The 20342-nt window shown below is 40.4% G+C and overlaps 1 protein-coding gene and 1 pseudogene across 3 annotated transcripts in view; one reads left to right on the top strand and one right to left on the bottom strand.

Annotated features, from left to right (window-relative positions):
• Window positions 1–20342, bottom strand: part of MSH2 (mutS homolog 2) — a 78760-nt gene that overhangs the window by 31218 nt on the left and 27200 nt on the right. For all 3 annotated transcript variants that reach the window (XM_045077809.1, XM_045077810.1, XM_045077808.1), the window contains exon 7: window positions 12660–12859. In XM_045077809.1, coding sequence (XP_044933744.1) covers window positions 12660–12859 — 200 coding nt within the window. The remainder of the gene's footprint in view (window positions 1–12659; window positions 12860–20342) is intronic.
• Window positions 18248–19189, top strand: LOC123391394 (annotated as a pseudogene).

Raw genomic sequence — 20342 nt, 5'->3', positions numbered from 1 at the left:
TTTAAGAGCACAAGCTGTGGAATTATATGAGAACGAGTAAGTGAAGCAACAGAGTCCACAGTGTGAAAGGCATGAGGTACAGACCTGGGTGCCAACCCCAACTCTGCTACCTACTGGCTCTGTGAATCTGGAGCACGATACTCTGAGCCCCTTTCCCTTGTCAACAGGAGTAATGACAACAGCGACCCAGGAGAGGAATAAAGAAGATAACTCTACATTAACACTTAATATAATATGCTTGACAATTAACAGGAGCTCAGCTATGGTTACCATGTATTGTTACTGGTTACATTGCAAGGATTTTTTTTTTCTGACCTCCAATAAATTCTTTTACAAGAATTCTGCAAGTGATCTCTAGCCTACTGCATATTGCTCCAAAGCAAGAGTTTCTTCTCTTTTCTAGAAGGAGCAATAGCTCTTGATTGAGAAAACGATGAAAAACTATTAAGTCAGCAATATTACTGCAAGAATTCATCTTTTATTAATCGCAACAGCATCTACACATATTTAGAAAATAGTACATATGTGTGAAACATTATTTAGACAGTCTATAAACAACACTTTGCCCACATAGTGTCTGTTGTGCTTCAACGCCTGGTTCTTTATTCTGAATGAACTAGCTCATACATTATTGGTAAATAGGAGAATGATGGAAGGTGAGGAGGTGGTACTGGTTCACAAATAATTTTTTCCTAGCCCACTAATGTTTTTAAGTGATCAAGGGCAAGCTTTCAGAGTAAACTTAGCCATATATGAAGACCTTGGAGTAATTAGCTCAATGGCCAGTATACTCACTACTATGCTAAGATACCAAGAAAAGCAGAGTATAGATGAAAAGAACAAAAACATCTGCTGGTGTTTAAAAGAATTTTTTTTTTTAAACTAAATTCTGTACCCTGGTTCAGATGTTTAACTTTCATGAAACTGACCTTTTTTAGAAGCAAACAGCCTTATAAGGCATCTCACAGGAGGAACAAGAACCCAAGACTTTAAGGCTGCATGCAAAGAATCACCTGATGCTCATGCTAGGTACAAAGCAATGGAAATGTATGCAGGCTACTGTTCTATTAAAATTTGCTAATGCTTTTGCTAGTAATCATTTCAAAATTTTCATGTATTTTGAGGTCTACCTAAACTCCCCCTTTTTTTCCCTGTAAGTTCTGTTATGTTTTCCAGCATACAACATTGAAGAAAGTTAAGCTTGCTAAGAATAAACACGTGGTATTTTTACAGAAATACCTGTACAACCTTCAAAACCTGTCATCCTCAGAATTAAGAGGCCCCTTCTGAGTTCACCTACTCCTTATCCTGCAAACTCTCACTAATATCTAGAATTCCTTCCCCTACCTATAATTTGTATTGAGCCCCAGCTGCCAATATCCAATTGGGTTTTCCCCCCTAAATTGTTATGGTTTTTTAAATTAAAAATAATAGAGATGTAATTCACATACCAAACAACTCTCCATTTTATTTTTTTATTACTATTTTTTTTTTAAAGATTTAATTCATTTATTTGGCAGAGAGATCACAAGTAGGCAGAGGCAGGCAGAGAGAGGAGAGCCAGATGCGGGGCTCAATCCCAGGATCCTGAGACCATGACCTGAGCCGCAGGCAGAGGCTTAACCCACTGAGCCAACCAGGTGCCCCACAACTCTCCATTTTAAAATATACAATCCAATGGTTTTTAATTTATTGACAGATTTGTGAAACAATCACCACAATCAACTTTCAAACACTCACTGCTCCTGAAGAGAAAGGGAACCCTGTACCCGTCAGCAGTAACTTATCATTACCTTCCAACCTTCTGCCACTCCTCCAAGTCCAGGCAACCTATAACCCACTCTCTGTATTATAGATTTGCCTATTCGCATATTCCACGTAAACGGATCACATGATACTGTGACTGCCTTTTTTTACTTAGCATAATGTTTTCAAGGTTCATCCTTGTGGCACCATGCATCAGTACTCCATTCCCTTTTATTGATGAATATACTGCATTATACAGATACAGCACATTTTATTTATCCATACATCAAGTGAGTGACACCAACTGGTTTTTTATAGACTTCATTTTTTCACTAGTTATCACAGCCTAGAAAGCCCTACACAGTCTTTACTAGTGTCTTAACACAAGTAAATTCAAAGTACTACATAAACACAGAAAAGAAACAAATTCTTTTTTTTTTTTTAAAGATTTTTATTTATTTGACAGACAGAGATCACAAGTAGGCAGAGAGGAGGAAGCAGGCTCCCTGCTGAGCAGAGAGCCCGATGGGGGACTCGATCCCAGGACCCTGAGATCATGACCTGAGCCGAAGGCAGTGGCCCAACCCACTGAGCCACCCAGGCGCCCCAAAAGAAACAAATTCTACCTTCATTTTCTCTAACCTCTAACCAGAATGTGACATCTCCTTCCATTACTAATGTATGCAATAAACCACAGTGGTATTCCCAGTACCTACGTTTTTGTCATTGAACAAAATCCCAGATATATTTTCATATCATTATTACAGTTTTGGAGATGATTTTAAGTATCATTTAAACTCATTATTAGGGCATATGGGTGGCTCAGTGGGTTAAGCCGCTGCCTTCGGCTCAGGTCATGATCTCAGGGTCCTGGGATTGAGTCCTGTAGTGGGCTCTCTGCTCAGCAGGGGCCTGCTTCCCTTCCTCTCTCTCTGCCTACTTTTGACCTCTCTCTGTCAAATAAAGAAATAAAATCTTTTTAAAAATAAATAAATAAATAAGTAAACAAACAAACTCATTATTAGTTTGGTTTTTTTTTTTTAAAGATTTTATTTATTTATTTATTTGACAGACAGAGACACAAGTAGGCAGAGAGATAAAGGGAAGCAGGCTCCCTGCTTTGTAGAGAGCCCTATGCGGGGCTCGATCCCAGGACCCCGGGATCATGACCTGAGCCGAAGGCAGAGGCTTTAACCCACTGAGCCACCCAGGTGCCCCTAAACTCATTATTAGTTTGAAACTTAAGACCTGGGGCACCTGGGTGGCTCAGTGGGTTAAAGCCTCTGCCTTCGGCTCAGGTCATGATCCCGGGATTCTGGGATCGAGCCCCGCGTCGGGCTCTCTGCTTGGCAGGGAGCCTACTTCCTCCTCTCTGCCTGCCTCTCTACCTACTTGTGATCTCTATCTGTCAAATAAATAAATAAAATCTTTAAAAAGGAAAAAAAAAAAATGAAACTTAAGACCTTAGTAGAACTTTACTCAGAATCACGTTATTTAAAGCATTAATAAAGAGGATGTATTTATCAAGTTTGTTTTTTTATTTTGGCAAGTGTGTTTCAATATACTTGGCTGCCTCTATGAGTCTGTATTATTTTATGCATTTAAAAACACTATTCTGAAGAGGGGTTCATAGGCTTTTTAGGATCCACAGCACACAGAAAGTTAAAAACCTCAAATAGGCCTTACCTCTCTGGCCTCTATTCCTAACATGGCCCTTATTCTCTATCTCTGTGCCTGATCACTCTAGCCTTCCCTTGCTCCTTCAACAAGTCAAGCCTTAAGCACTTGCACTAGCTGGTTCCACTAGCCTCCCCCCAGATCTTAAACAACTGGCTCCTTATCATCATTCAAGCTGTGGAACTCAGGTAGCAATTCTAAAAAGACCATCTTTGACCAACAGTTCGAGTGTCTCCCTGGCCCCAGCCAAGTCACTCTATCATATCAATATTTTATACTTCCTTTACTGTACTTATCACCACTTGAAAGTCTTGTTCACTGATGTTTACTGTCTGTCTCCCCTTATCCTTCCAGTATTGCTGACCCTCCATAAAAACAGGGACATTATCTGTCACATCTACTGTTGTACCTCCTAGAACGATGCCTGAAACAAATGAACTAGCTGTTGAATGAATAACTTATTGAAGGAAGCAATCACGGGACTGGTGAAGCAATCACTGGTCATTAGTTTTGAAATACACCATGCTCACGTAGCAAGCATACCAAATATGACACAAGGAAATAACTGTTAGCTTCTTAGGTGCATCAAAATATGAAATGTCCAAGTAATCAAATAATTAAAATTTCTGTAGGAACGCCATTCACTGTCAAGCACTAAAAGATACATAAATTGCTGACAGCATACACAAAAATAAACCTGAAATGGATTAAAGACCTAACTGTGAAACATGAAACCATAAAACTCCTAGAAGAAAACACAGGCAGTAATTTCTTTGACATTGGCTGTAGCAACTTTTTTCTAGCCATATCTCCTAAGGCAAGGGAAACAAAAGAGAAAGTCAACTGGGACTAACCAAAATAAAAAGCTTTGACGTGAAGAAAACCATCAACAAAACAAAATGGCGGGCACCTGGGTGGCTCAGTTGGTGAAGTGACTGCCTTCGGCTGAGGTCATGATCCTGGAATCCCAATCAAGTCCCATTATCGGCTCCCTGCTCAGCAGGGAGTCTGCTTCTTCCTCTGACCCTCCAACCCCCATGTTCTCTCATTCTCTCTCCCTCTTCTCTCAAAAAAAAGGGGGGGGTGCAACCTACTGAAGAGTGAAGATATTTGCAAATAATGTTACTGTTAAGAGGTTAATATCTAGGGCGCCTGGGTGGCTCAGTGGTTAAGCCGCTGCCTTCGGCTCAGGTCATGATCTCAGGGTCCTGGGATGGAGTCCCGCATCGGGCTCTCTGCTCAGCAGGGAGCCTGCTTCCTCCTCTCTCTCTCTCTGCCTGCCTCTCTGCCTACTTGTGATTTCTCTCTGTCAAATAAATAAATAAAATCTTAAAAAAAAAAAAAGAGGTTAATATCTAAAATATATAATAAGAACTTCTACAACTCAAGACCAAAAAAACAAAAACTCTGATTAAAAATGGACAGAAAAAAAAAAAAAAAAAAAAAAAAAAAAAAGGCAGAGCATTTGCGACAATGTGGATGGAACTAGAGGGTATTATGCTTAGCAAAGTAAGTCAATCGGAAAAAGACAACTATCATATGATCTCCCTGATATGAGGAAGTGGAGATGCAATGTGGGGGGTTTGGGGAGTAGGAAAAGAATAAATGAAACAAACAGGACTGGGAAGGAGACAAACCACAAGAGACTCTTAATCTCACAAAACAAACTGAGGGTTGCTGGGGGGGGGGGGGGGTCGGGAGAGGATGGTAGCGTTATGGACATCGGGGACGGTATGTGCTATGGTGAGTGCTGTGAAGTATGTAAACCTTTTGATTCACAGACCTGTACCCCTGGGGATAATAATACATTATATGTTAATAAAAAAAAAAATGGGCAGACGTCAAAAGAAATGAAATCTTGCCATTTGCAACAACGCGGATGCAACTAGAGGGTATTATACTGACCGAAATAAGTCATCAGAGAAAGACAATTATCATATGATCTCTCTGATATAAGGAATTTGAGAGGCAGTGCGGGGCATCGTGGGGGGTAGGGAAGGAAAAAATGAAACAAGATGGGATTGGGAGGGAGACAAACCATTAGGAGACTCTTAATCTCACAAAACAAACTGAGGGTTGCTGGGGGGAGGGGATTTGGGAGAGGGGTGTGGGGTTAGGGACATTGGGGAGGGTATGTGCTATGGTGAATGCTATGAAATGTGTAAGCCTGATGATTCACAGACCTGTACTTCTGGGGCAAATAATACATTTTATGTTAATAAAAGTAATTTTTAAAAAATGGGCAGAGGACCTAAATAGACACTTTTACAAAGAAGACATAGAAATGGCCGACCAGACACATGAAAAAATGCTCAGTATCATTAATCATCAGGGTAATGCTAATCAAAACCACAGTGAAATATCACCTTACACCCAACAAATGGCTAGAATAAATAACACAAGAAATAACAAATGTTAGTGAGGTTATGGAGGAAAAGGAACCTTTATACTCTGTTGGTGGGAATGTAAACTGGTGCAGCCACTGTGGAAAACAGTATGGAGGCTCCTCAAAAAATTAAAAACAGAAATACTACATGATCCAGTAATTCCACCACTGGGTATTTTTTTACCAAAGAAAACAAAAATACTAATTTGAAAAAGATACACGTACCTCTCCATTTACGGCATAATTTACAATAACCAAGATACGGAAGCAACCTAAGTATTCACTGACAAATGAATGAGTAAAGAAGAGGTGGTGTATACACAAACATATACACACTGCTATTTGTGACAACATGGATGGACTGAGAGGGTATTATGCTAACTAAAATAAGTCAGACTGAGAAAAACAAGTATCATATGATTTCACTCATATATGGAATCTAAAAAACAAAAGAATAAACAAGCAAAAAGCAGAAAAAGACCCATAAATACTGAGAACAAACTGATGGATGCCAGAGGGGTGAAAAGTGGAGAGACGGGTAAAGGGGAGCGGGAGATACAGGCGTCCAGTTACGGAATGCGTAAGTCACAGAGACGAAATGTACAGTATAAGGAATCTAGTCAATGGTACTGTCATAGGGTTCAGGGTGAAAGACTGTGGCTCTACTTGTGAGCACAGCATAACAGCAAACAGAGTTGCTGAGTAACTATATTGTATCCTTGAAATTCGTGTTATCATTGTGTCAACTATACTGATATAAAAAAAAATTTTAAGTTAAAAAAAAAAACAACCACTATGTGACTGCTAATTTAATTAAGTTAGATGAGCAAGTAACACTGAAATCAAAACAAACTATAGTCTAGTTCTGGAGAGCAGAAAGAAGTGCCTCCTTAGCCATGCCCCACTGACACTAACCTCAGAGTCGAGGCCTGGCACTAGTCACAAGTTTGCTACATCAGAATGTTCAAATAGTCCATGACTACAAAAATCAACCTGAAGTCTAAATTAATTACACAGTTGGCATTAACATTTTATTCTATTAAATATTTTGGTAAATGGTAATAAAAAGACATCAGTTTCAATTAACAAAGATTTAAACATATATTCTATGCCTATATTTCCTTGACTAATTTTACATAAATTCTTTGTATTACTAATTTCAATCTTGATGTTTGACTAAGCACTATTAAACTTCACCTGACCCCTTTAATGTATTTATGATATGTATTTAAAAGTCCAGGTCAGGGGCACCTGGGAGGCTCAGTCAGTGAGGTGTCTGCCTTCGGCTCGTCACGGTCCTTGAGTCCTGGGATTGAGCCCCATATCAGGCTCCCTGCTCAGCGGGGAGTCTCCTTCTCCCCTTCCCCCTGCTCATGCTCATGCTCACTCTCTCTCAAATAAATAAATAAAATCTTTTTAAAATTTAAAATAAAATAAAATAAAGTCCAGGTAAGTGGAAAAGATGAGGGTAAGATACTCCTAATGAAAGTTTAAGTGTTCACACAAATAGGAGGCTGGAGCCAACAAATTCCCAAATTAAACGAAGAAGCAAGAGAAGTAGAAGTGCAGGTGAATCATGGTAAAATGGCTAAGTAATTAAATCACTCTGAATGATGACCCTGGGCACAAGGCCATCTCTGCTCTTCTTTCCCTGTTGTCAGCCACTTTGCAGTATGGGCCTCTTGTGCTTCCTCATGGCCCCTGCCACTTACTTCACTCATCCTCTCGTCTGTTTCTCCAGCCACATCATCCCTTTAGTTAAGCACAGCCAGTTGTCTCAGTTCCCCCACTTGCAAGTAATACTTTCTCTGACACCACCCCTCATTTTCCTTTATTACTATTGTCATTTTGACAAAATAGTACTTTTCTTTCCTACAATGATTTTTTCTTTGGATTCCACTGATATTTGAGTATCATTTTACACTTGTGCTAGCAGTCCCTGTGAGGTAATAGAAAACATACTCATCACACAGGCACAGAACTCCTATAAACCCTTATAATTTCCCAAGTATTAAGAACACTAGGAGCATCTCTTATTCAAAAAGGGTGATTTCTAGCGGCTCCTGCCTGGCTATGTCAGTAAAGCATGCAACTCTTGATCACAGGGCTATGAATTTGAACCCAACACTGGGGCAGAGTTTACCTAAAATAAAAGGGTTGACTTCTAGAACTTTTGCTCTACCCCTTCATTCTCCAGGGACAGGAGAGGGAATAGAAATGGAGTTAGCAATTGAGCATGCCTGAGGAAGCGCCATAAAATCTCAGTTAACAGGGAGTTCAGAGAGGTTCCAAGTTGAGTAAACACAACCCAAACCAAGGACAGTATCTCCTGCCCCTCCCAGACCTGGTCCTGTGTATCTCTTCATCTGGCTGTTCATCTGTATCCTTTAATGAAACTGGTGAATTTGTTTCCCTGACTTCTGTGAGCTGCTCTAGCAAATTAATCAAATCCAAGGAGTAGGTATCAGAGGAACCTTCGATCTATAGCCAGCTGGATCAAAAGAACAGGTGACAACCCCATTTGTAACAGGTAACTTGTGGAACTATGCCCTTAACCTGTGGGATGTGGTGCGATCTCCAGGTAGATAACGTCAGAGCTAAGTGACATTGCAGGATACCCAGCTGGTGTCTCAAAACATTGGGATGGAGGGAAAAGTTCCACACACCTAGAGATCGAAGCGCAGGGCTCTGTGTGACGACAAAGGAGAGACACAGGAGAAAGACTTACAGGAGGAAAAGACAGGAATAAACGGAGTTTTCCTTTACTGTCCCAACTTCATAAGATCATTTTTACTTTCTCTCACCCATCACTTACAGCAATTTTCTAATTCTTTTTCTTCTGGTATATATTCTCGGACCAATAGACTGCATCTTGGACTGTATCTCTGTCCTTCCATCCAAATGATCTTACACCCAGATCCCACTAAACACTTCCAACAAGATACACTAACCACTAAAACATACTAACTAACCACCACAATGAAAAGCAAATAGTGCTTGTGAGTGTATAAAGAAATTTTACACTGGAGGGGCACCTGGAGGGCTCAGTCAGATAAGCATCTGACTTTGGCTCAGGTCATGATCCCAGGATCCTGGGATGGAGCCCCACATCAGGCTCCCTACTCGGCAGGGAGTCTGTTTCTTCCTCTTGAGCTGCCTACTGCTACCCCTCCTTGTGCTCTTGTATCAAATGGATGAATAAAATCTCAAAAAACAAACAAACAAAACAACCCTGTGACTAGAACTGTAAATGAGCACAACCTTCTTGGTAAAGTAATTTGTCAGTAAATAATTACTTGCTGTTAAAATTCAGACCAGACCCCTCTGGTCCTACAGGTCAGAGGAAGCAATTACTGTGTTCTGAACTGAAAGGGAAGAAATGATACAATCAGATGGGAAACGTTACTATGGGTTCACTGAGTAGGATGCACAAACCATAGGAGGAAAAGGAGCAAATATGAGTTTTTTAAGAAGCAATTAAACAGAAATATGATTAATTGGATATGGGAAGAGGATAAGTTATGCACCTCAATGTGATGGCTATTAGAATAAAATTTATCAATAAAATAATCTAGATATTTAGAGTTGTTTTAAGCACTTTCAGGTTTCCCTAAATGCACAACACCATTATTTTACGTTTTGCCTCAACGTTTTAATTTTAAAAGCTACAAGGAATAATAGAAGTCAAGTATACATTTCAAAAAACTATTTCTTACAGGAGAAATATGATTCAGAGTAGAGTTTCTAGCACTCAATACAAGTCAGCTTTCTAGACTGTTGCTGCCCCCTGCTGTCTCTGAACTTACTTTTATTTTTTTCAGGAATAATGTTAAAATAACTTTAAACCTAGACTTAAATAAAAGCCAAAAACAAAGCAGGAGAACATACTCAACTTCTAGCAATATACTAATATACTAAAAAGGAGTGCACATGGGGATGGGCTTGGGCAGAGGGACACAATCTCAAATAGGCTCCATACACAGCACTTCATAGATGGCTCAGTTTGATCTCATGACCCTGTCTGAGATCATGACCTAAGCCAAAAACCAAGAGTTGGACACTTAACCCACTGAGCCACCCAAATGCCCATAGAAAGAATTTTCTCATATTATGATTCTACTTTTAAGGACAATGCATGAGCACCTGGGTGGTTCAGTGCGTTAAGCATCTGCCTTCCGCTCAGGTCATGATCTCAGTGTCCTGGGACTGAGTCCCCCATCAGGCTCCCTGCCCGGCAGGGAGTCTACTTCTCCTTCTCCCTCTGCCCCTCCCTGTTGCTTGTGCCTCTCTCTCTCTCTCTTAAATAAATAATAAATAAAAAGTCTTTAAGGACAGTGCATTTGGTTTATTTTCCCCAGAAGTTAGCCTCAGTTTTGGCTTTCTCCATGCAATCAATCAGTAGGCTTAAAGAGCTACACGGAGCTCAGCAAATGCCATGCCTGCCTTTTTTTTTTTTTTGCACCGAACATGTGGCTCAAACTCCCAACCCTGAAATCAAGAGTCGCACGCTCCACTGACTGTGCCAGCCAGGAGGCTCCATTTTGTTGTTTCTAAGAAAAATTCAGATTAGTTAGGTTCCCAATGACTAGGGTACACCTGGGGTCGCCAATATTTCTTTCTTTTTTTTTAAGATTTGTATTTATTTCACAGAGAGATAAGGTGAGCAAGAGAGAGAGAAAGAGAGAGAGAGAGAGAGAAAGCACAGAAGGGGAGGGACAGAAGCAGACTCCCCACTGAGCAGGGAGCCCCCTACAAGGGGCTTCATCCCAGAATCATGGGATCATCACCCAAGCCGAAGGCAGACACTTAACTGACTGAGCCGCCCAGGTGCCCCATCCAAAGTTTCTTATAGAATGAAAAGCGGGGTGCCTGGGTGGCTTAGTCGGTTAAGCATCGGCCTTCAGTTCAGGTCATGATCCCAGGGTGCTGGGATTGAGTCCCATAGGAGGCTCCCTGCTCAGTAGGGAGCCTGTTTCTCCCTCTCCCTGCCACTCCCCCGACTTGTACTCTCTCTCATAAAGAGGCAAATAAAATCATTTAAAAAAGAGAGAGAGAGAAAAAAAAACATAGCTCTTAGCATCACAACACCTGGAACAGTCTTCCTTTTCTAATATTCTCTAGGCTCGGTGACTTCAAATATCATAAAGCACACATCAGTTGCCAAACTGATAATGTGATGCTTTTGATTTAGATAAATGTTATGTTCTCTTACAGGTATATAAGTGTACCCCCCAAAGTAGGAAATCATTGACCCGTTGCAAAACTCTCAAGTACACTGAGCCACCCACACATTTGCAGGAGGACAGTCAAGCTACTCTTAAGCTCAATTCCCAGCTTCTGTGCTTATTTCAGGGAATGAGAAAGATTCCCCAAAGGATGTGCACAGCAGTATATTTTATCCTTTCTCTTGAGAGGAGAGGAGTTTTACAAATGCTTTTGAATATCTGATGAAAGCTACAGATCTCTTCCCAGAAAAAAATACACATATGCAAAGTGTGTTCAAAACAGCTGATATACAAGGATAAGAGTGAATTAATTGTTTAATAAGCCTATCGCCATGGAAATCCGATTACTATAGCCTTGCTACCGGTCACTCCCCTTGGGTTCCCAGTTGATCCTGCTGGAATGGAGCCAGAGCACATGGAATCAGAAAAGGACCAGAGTAGAAGATCTTCTTTTATTGGATAAGGAAACTGAAGCACAGGGAGGGTAAACGGCAGCCTAAGCCACACTAAAGAAATGTGGGCATAGGGTAAGACCCATTTTCTTTAATTCCACTTTGGTGGAACAAAATGCAAGGGCTTTTAAGTGTCATCAGTCTAAAGAGGAGCCTTGGCTACTAGAATGGGAATACTCTTTATACACTGGTACTTAAGGTAAGTGCTTAAGGCATCTTTCATGCTTTGCTAGATAATTAAGTGAAAAGGCTACCCATAAAATTAAAATTAAATCTATGCTTATTTATATCCTGTGATCACAGAGTTGAGTTTTTTAAGTCTGTCTGCAGAAAAAGCTTTCTCACAATACTGAAAGGTTTAACAGTTCTAAGGGTTGGTGATTTTTAAGTCTGAAACTTAAAATGCTTTATGTATTAGACATATAATTTCATGTAACTTTCTGCAACAAGTAATTTAGTACTTACGTTCACAAAGTTAAAAACAACGCTTGTAAGAGAAAGCTGGTTTTACCCACCAATACCATATTGATTGACTACTGTGTGACTTTTCATATTTTACTCTGGTAACTTCACTTTGATGTCAACCGTTAGATCACCAAAACCCTGTCTCAGGGCACCTGGGTGGCTAGGCTGGTTAAGCAGCTGCCTTCAAGTGTGGGCTGTGATCTCAAAGTCCTAGGCTCGAGCCCTACATGGCCTCCTTGCTCAGCAGAGACCCTGCTTCTTCCTCTCCTCCCTGCTTATGCTCTCTATTGCTCTCTCCCTCTCTCTCAAATAAAATCTTGGGAAAAAAAAAAAAGGGAAGAACAATAGGAGCTAGTGCCCCCAGACCTCCCTGGCCCACTGCTGTGAGACTTTGGCTGTGATGCATTATACTTCCTCTGGTGTTGCTGCTAGACTGTACCTTTCTCCTTTCATAAACTATAGATTTAAGAGCAATGTTGTTTTGGGTCCTGAGAGTCTTTAGCAACTGAACCCTGTTCAACTGCCACTGCTAATGCAATAAATCTAGTTACCCCAATATTCACTACTAAAAAGCAAAAATGCAATGTTGTCTTATGATTCAAACTTCTGCAACATAGCTATAGGTCAATACAAACCCAACTTTAGAAGGACAGCACATTTGCTAAGTATATTGAGAGTGAAGGAAAACAAAAACAAAATCATTGTTACCTTCATATTTTTCCAGAGCCCGGATAACGTTAGGGAGTTGATTTATACCCTGATACAGTCGGTAACAATCTTGTAAGTTTGCTGCTTGTCTCTGAAATTTCTTGGCAAGTCGGTTAAGATCTGGGAATCGACGAAGTAAATCTTCTTGTAAACTCTGCCTCAATTCTGCATCTTCTACAAAAGCCTCCACTAAATTCAGTCTGAAATAAATTGCACTGGAATTAATCTTAAATATTTCAGTGTAATATTAACATCTGTCTACTAGGTACATAAGAATCAACAAAATGAACTAAAAAATTCCACGCAGGAAGCCTGAATCTATCCTGAGATCTAAGCTTCTTAGAGAGGATGAAAAGCTCCAAATACTGTGATGAAAGCAGTTTCTGATCAGTTAATAACCAAACTAACATTAAATAATATCAGAAGATACTAATACATACCCAATTTCATTTGCCTTTCATCAAATTGCCTTTTCTTAAACCAAAGAATTTTATTATTGAGACACTGTTGTTACTGACACATTAGTGCACATGTAAACAATGATCTTCAATAAAACAATTACAATTCAAGAATGCTGCCAAATCTAATACTTATTCTATCAGAAGGTCTTATAAATTTTCAGAATGCATTCTAAAATTACCTTATGACAGTACAAAGCCAAAAATTTCTAATTAAAAAACTGAAATAAGTTTATTGCTTCCCTAAAGTCAATATATAAAATCTTGGCCTGTTCTAAGACCTATAAAGTATGCAGCTCATATTGTCTTTTTGCATTTAATTGGAATCCACAGCTTTCCATTTTCTTACTTGTATCTCACAGCAAGAAATGTTTTGGGGTGGGGAGAATGCAGGAAAAAAAAATGTTTTTACATCATGACAGCACATGCATGTAGATATTGTAGGAGGCATAATACAACACCTCAAAACTTGCCACTTTAGAGCTGAGGTGACAACAATTAAGCAGCAAAAAGAAAAAGCCCTCTGCCTTTTCCCTGTTTGCCCAAAAGCAGGATATAAACTTACAGATGTCCGCTCCCTTCTCTCTTTACCAGAAAGGACAAAAATTAATCACAACTCTGAACCCTTATCAGCCTGGAAATGGTACCAGAGGAATCTACACAACAAATTTTAGCTTTTAGCTACCATTAGCTCCCCAAAATTTGCAGCCCTAGGAACTCAAAATCCTTGTCCTTTGTCTTGTCTCTGAAAATTTATTGATCCTTTGCTAAGATGCTATATATGCCCAAATTCTTCTCATCAACCCTGGAGTTACTCATCTCTGAGTGCTCCCATGTATAAGCATAAACTTCAGTTTGTTTTTCTCTTACTGTCTTTTGTCAGTCTCTAATTCACAGGGCCCCAGCCAGAGAACCTGAGGGTAGTAGGAAAAAAGAGATTTTCCTTCCCTACAATATATAACTAAAATAGGCTTCACAAATAATACTTATTACTCTTACTATAAGTAATGTACTGTTATTTGTCTTTTTTTTTTTAAGATTTTATTTATTTATTTGACAGACAGAGATCACAAGTAAGCAGAGAGGCAGGCAGAGAGAGAAGGGGAAGCAGGCTCCCTGCTGAGCAGAGAGCCTGATATGGGGCTCGATCCCAGGACCATGGGACATGACCAGAGCCGAAGGCAGAGGCTTTAACCCACTGAGCTACCCAAGCGCCCCTGTACTGTTATTTTTCTCACATATTTAACTTATCAAAAAAATGCTAGTTTTCACCCACTAGACTAATTTCATAACCTACTACTGGGTCACAACTCTCAGTGTGAAAAGCTACACTGTATATGTTATAAGGCAGTAACACAAACACATACACACATTAACTGCAAAGTAAGTTTTAGTAATCAAAGGTAGGGTGGGGGTGCCTGGCTGTCTCAGTTGGTACAGCATTCAACTCTTGATCTTGGGGTCATGAGTTTGAGCCACACCTTGGATATGGAACCTACTTTTAAAAAAAAAAAAAAGGGCAAGGAAAATCACCATGAGCATAGCAAATGGTCTTAGGTTCAGAAGGCTATGTATGAACAACCATTTCCTTATATCTGTAAACTAGAAGAGCAGTAAATTAACCCTTAAATCACACAAGGAAAGGAATCGGCTTTCTAAGTTTCTCGACTGTTTACTGACCTCTCCATCAGCATTTACAACTCCTCCATCACCAAAATGTTAACCCAGCATATTATAGGAGGGGAAAACTATGCTGCCCCCACCAAGTAATCACATAGACAAGATTTCTGAACCTCAAAAATACTGACATTTAGGTTAAACAATTCCAAGCTCTTTAACAGTTTCTCCGAATTCTACATGACAACCTGGTGACAACCCAAAATGTCTCCAGGCACTGCCACATGTCCCCTTACCCCAGGTTGAGAACCAAAGCTTCAAGGAACTTGAATAAAAATCCACTTTTTAAAAGATGGAAAGAGAAAAGTAACTAAAATTCTATAGAAATGTCAAGATTAAAAAAAAGAAATGTCAAGATAATTTCTGGGCAGCTGGCAGCAGATATAAGCACCGTGGCAAATGTCAAATTAGAGGGGAGAAATCTGCTACCAAGCTGGTATTATAATGTGTACCAGCTCCTGGGGCTACGAAGAAACATCTAGAACACTTCAGGCACTGACTGCTCCAGAAAACACTCCCATGGCTTGTACTGTAGATTTAAACAACAAAACAGAACTTGAGCAGACAGATGCAGTCAAGTCCCATAACCCAATAAAGCAAATTCGAGGGTTCCTACCTAAGCCTCTGGCTCTAACTGGGCATCTCTAAGTCTGATTCAAGATCACCAGCATGGAAGTCACTTGGGGGTAGATAATACAATATTCCTGGAGGTGAAATTTCTACAAGCTCCTCAGGCACCAACAGTTTGATAAAATCTGAGTCCTAACAATCACAAGAAATCCTTGAGTTCTCACGAGGAAGTGGGGAAAGTGACACAATGGGTTGAGGAAAGGATGAAAGAATCCTGATGGTTGGCTGACCAACCCCTGATCTTTCTTTTTTTTCCCTTCTTTTCCTACAATTTCCATATCCTTAAGCCACTCCCAGGTAAATTTAAGAATCCACAGAGAAGAATCTTCCAGGGGAGGTGGTGGGGTTATGGACATTGGAGAGGGTATGTGCTATGGTGGGTGCTGTGAAATGTGTAGACCTGGAAATTCACAGACATGTACCCCTGGGGAAAAAATACATTATATGTTTATTTAAAAAAATTTAAAAGTGAACTTAAAAAAAAAAAATAGAATCTTCCAGGGGTCCTTGGGTGGCTCAGTCGGTTAGGTGTATAACCCATGGTTTCAGTTCAGGTCATGATCTCAGCATCGTAGGACTCATGGGGCTCCACACTCAGCAGGGAGTCTGCTTGAGATTCTCTCTCTCCCTCTGCCCCTCCCTAACCTCCACTTATACTTGCGCTAATAAATAAATCTTTAAAAAAAAAAAAGGAATCTTTGCATGCTTCTTCCCTATTTCAACTATTTTATCACTGTTTCCTCTCAAACTGACCAGGGAATAGGTCCTAAGTCATCAACACCATCTTTCAGCCCTGTAATCCACCAAAATGACCAACACAAAGAGAGAGGGACACACACTATATTCTCTAGGCCTTTGGATAACATGTGGTCCTTTGGCCACAGACAGGCACATCTACAAGCAAGATGATGAATGACACTGTATAGACGTCAGGGGAATGGCGGGGTTCGAAAGTTAACACCCCACAAATATTACCATGACAAAACTCGAAGAGTCTACAGTGTTATTCAGCATGCTGTTAGCACTGTTGCAAACAAGTTAAGGGAAAGATTCTTGCCAAGAGAATTAGCATACGTACTGAGTATATTAAGCACTTGGTTTCCCAAACCTGTGAAGGAGAATCATCAGAGAAAAAGGAAGCCGAGAGAGAGGTACCAGGGTCCAAATGACATACCAGCCTGCTCCACGCAGAAAAGCACACTTTTTAAGCACAAACAGAAAAGAGCCCAAGCTGCTGGAACCCATTCCCTATGAATTCATGGCATGATAGACATATTAAAAAAAAAAGAAAGGAAAGAAAAAAGACCTCTGGAATGTAAAACTATTTCTCTTACTTAAGTAGAAGTGTCACGTCCCCTTCCCCAAAGAAATACTTAAAGCAAACTCTGTGTTCTTAAAAAATAATCAATACCATTCAAAAGCATACAGTTCCAGTAGAACTGTTGGAAGTAAGACAGCAAGGGAATAAAACAGCTTCTAAAACATACAGTATAAGGCAATCTACACAGCCCCTCAATCTTTGGTCCAGGTATCATTAAAAGCTCAATTTTTAGGGGCGCCTGGGTGGCTCAGTGGGTTAAGCCACTGCCTTCGGCTCAGGTCATGATCTCGGGGTCCTGGGATCAAGTCCCGCATCGGGCTCTCTGCTCAGCAGGGAGCCTGCTTCCCCACCCCCTCTCTCTCTGCCTGCCTCTCCATCTACTTGTGATTTCTCTCTGTCAAATAAATAAATAAAATCTTTAAAAAAAAAAAAAACTCAATTTTTTAAAAAAGCTCAATAAATTGCTAGTTTCACAAGACTATTCAGTATGCCATTTCAGAAATAATTACAGTGTCAGTTTATGTACTGGCTAGTAAGTTTTTAAAAAGGACTACTCTGCTGTTTCTATGATAATGCCACTCTTAAATCAGAATCTGAGAAGCTCCAAAGTTGCTGCTGGCATAACACAATATACCTGTCAATCCTACTCAATAAAATTACTCAGCTGTACAAAATTTGACACAATGGTTTGCAAACTGACTAGAATAAGAAATTTTTAGGGGTCAATTCATCTCTAAAATTCAAACAGAATAGGGGCGCCTGGGTGGCTCAGTGGGTTAAAGCCTCTGCCTTCGGCTCAGGTCATGATCCCAGGGTCCTGGGATCAAGCCCCATGTTGGGCTCTCTGCTCAGCGGGGAGCCTGCTTCCTCCTCTCTGCCTGCCTCTCTGCCTGCATATGATCTCTGTCTGTCAAATATATAAATAAAATCTTTAAAAATAAAATAAAATTCAAACAGAATAAATCAAGAAAGTTCTGGTACTCTAAAAAACCCACATTCTGGTCCTTTCTTAGAGGGATGCCTGGGTGGCTTGGTCAGTTAAGCGTCTGACTCTTGTTTTTCAGCTCAGGTCATGATTTCATAGGTTGTGGGGCTCTGTGCTCAGCGTGGGGTCTGCTTGACAGATTCTCTCCCTTTGCCCCTCCCCTGACCCATGACACTCTCTAATAATTAAAAAAAAAATTTTTTTTCAAAACTAGCATTTCTGATCTCCTTACTTGTAAGAATAGCTGACTAGAGTTGCACAACAGCATATTTATATGGCTGAGAACAAATGTGGTCCTTAAAAGACTACATCATAAATTTCTGAGTCTCTTACCTGTTCTTGCATGTCTGATGTGTTTTCTGCTAGGCCTGAGAAGATTAAAAGAAAAAGAGCATAGCAAGATATAAAGAGAGGAACATGCTTTTAAGAATTATTCAATCTAGTTGGAGAAGGACATGCTCCATCTTACAGTTCAGGCTGTTTAACAAGTGAGATACAAAATGTAATGAAATGCGCTATGGGTAAGAAATCAAGGATTCCTATGGGAGTGAGAAAACTTCACTTTGGGGCATTTTATTGGCCTATATTTTGAACAGTTGGGATTTAGAGAGATAGGACTTGGGGGGACTACTTGGGATAGGAGGCCAGCCACAGCAGTGAGAAAAGTAAAACAGGATGCACTGGAAAACTGAAGCAGAGAAAGAACAGGAAAAAACTATGTCCAAAGGTAAAATGAAGGGGGCGCCTAGGTGGCTCAGTCGGTTAAGCGGCTGCCTTCGGGCTAGGTCACGATCCCAGGGTCCTGAGATCAAGCCCTGCTTTGGGCTCCCTGCTCAACCAGAAGCCTGCTTCGCCCTCTCCCACTCCCGCTCCCGCTCCCCCTGCTTGTGTTCCCTCTCTTGCTGTGTCTCTGTCAAATAAATAAATCTTAAAAAAAAAAAAAAAGCTAGCATGCTCTCTACTTAAAAAAAAAAAGGTAAAATGAAAAGGTGGCTTTGGAAAGGAAAAAGCACTGTTTCTTCTTCTGACAAAGAGCCAGGGAGTAAGACTGAAAAGACAGATACATTTTGAGATTATAAGGATTAAGAAGGAAATGATCTGCTTAGAGGCAGAAGTAAACTGAAGGTTTTCCAGAAAAGTGAAAAATTTTGGATTCGGCACTATAATTTGTCATGTAAAAAAAATAAGAGGAGACACACTCTGGGCCTGGGGCAGAAAAGGGGACCACAGGTGGAACCGATGCCACCTTGCAGCACTTGGAGGACACAAGGAAGAATCCATCATCGGACGCCTGTGCACAGACTCACAAGGACTTAATCTAGGCTCCCATGGGTCCCCTCATGAGCATGCTGGGGTGATTCTAGCCTGACAAGCAGCTAAGCTAACCTCAGATAATGGGAAAAGTCTGATCCAGAAACATGACAGCATCCTAAGGGCAGTACACAAAATGTTCTTCTGACATCTCATATCAGTTCTCCAGCAGACCGGTCACAGGGGCTCCATCCTACTGATGTTAATTATCTTATAGAACTATTACAATTCCAGTAGTTAGGCCATTTCTTTAGTGTGCACTGAGCCCTTTCCTATTAATTCTAGAATAAGCTGCTTTTTTATCCTCGATGAACTGACTTATCAAAACATTAGTAAGAAAGGATCATGTTTTAAAGCAGCAGGTCCAGATTTAATAAATCTGGTCAGAGGAAAGGAAAAAAAGAGCCAGGTAGCAATGAAAGTCAGCAACTCTTAACTGAGAAAGACAGCTAAGGAGAAAGGCCAGGTATGACAAAGGACTAATGGAGCACAAGAAATTCTATGGTCCTTATGAAAGCACTGGAAAAGCAGCTGCCTTGTGGCACATGCCAGACAGGAAAGAAAATGAACTTCAAAGTGCCAAGCAGATCAGCCCAGGACCAGAATAAAGGGTTGCCACTGAACTTGATTTAGAAGCAGAGAAAATAATGGTGGGGAAGCAGTGGCATTCAAGCCTTCCTGTTCTTCCTCAATTACAGCAACACTTCACTTTTATAAAGAAATATACTCACTGTATTACGCCCAGACCACTATCTCTACAAAATATGGACCATTAACTAAAGATATGCTTGCACAAGGGCACCTGGGTGGCTCAGCCAGTTAAGCAGCTGCCTTTGGCTCAGGTCATGACCTAAGACCCTGGGACCGAGCCCCACATCAGGTTCCCTGCTCAGCGAGTAGCCTGCTTATCCCTCTTCCACTCCCTGTTTGTGTTCCCTCTCTCACTGTCTCTGTCAAGTAAATAAATAAAATCTTCAAAAAAAAAAAGTCTTCAAAAAAAAAAAAAAGAGATCCTTGCACAAAAAAATAATATAACCTAGGTATAGGTACCCTAAGAGTACACCACTGCCTCAAAACCATGATATTCTATCATATAAGCACCACCACTATTTATCTAAATTTACAGGAGCCATACTTTTATTTAGAGACTTATGTTTCTATTAAATCTGCTATATGAGGGATGCCTGGGTGGCTCAGTCAGTTAAGTGTCCAACTCTTGATTTCAGCTCAGGTCATGATCTCAGGGTCAGGAGACTGAACTCCAAGTTGGGCTCCATTCTCAGTGCAGAGTGTGCTTGAGA

This window comes from Mustela putorius, unplaced genomic scaffold (genome assembly GCF_011764305.1).
Source record: "Mustela putorius furo isolate JIRA1106 unplaced genomic scaffold, ASM1176430v1.1 tig00000224_pilon_pilon_pilon, whole genome shotgun sequence".
In the NCBI taxonomy this organism is placed as follows: domain Eukaryota; kingdom Metazoa; phylum Chordata; class Mammalia; order Carnivora; family Mustelidae; genus Mustela; species Mustela putorius.
Note: the sequence above shows the minus strand (reverse complement) of the source record. Positions and strands in the feature narration are given on the sequence as shown.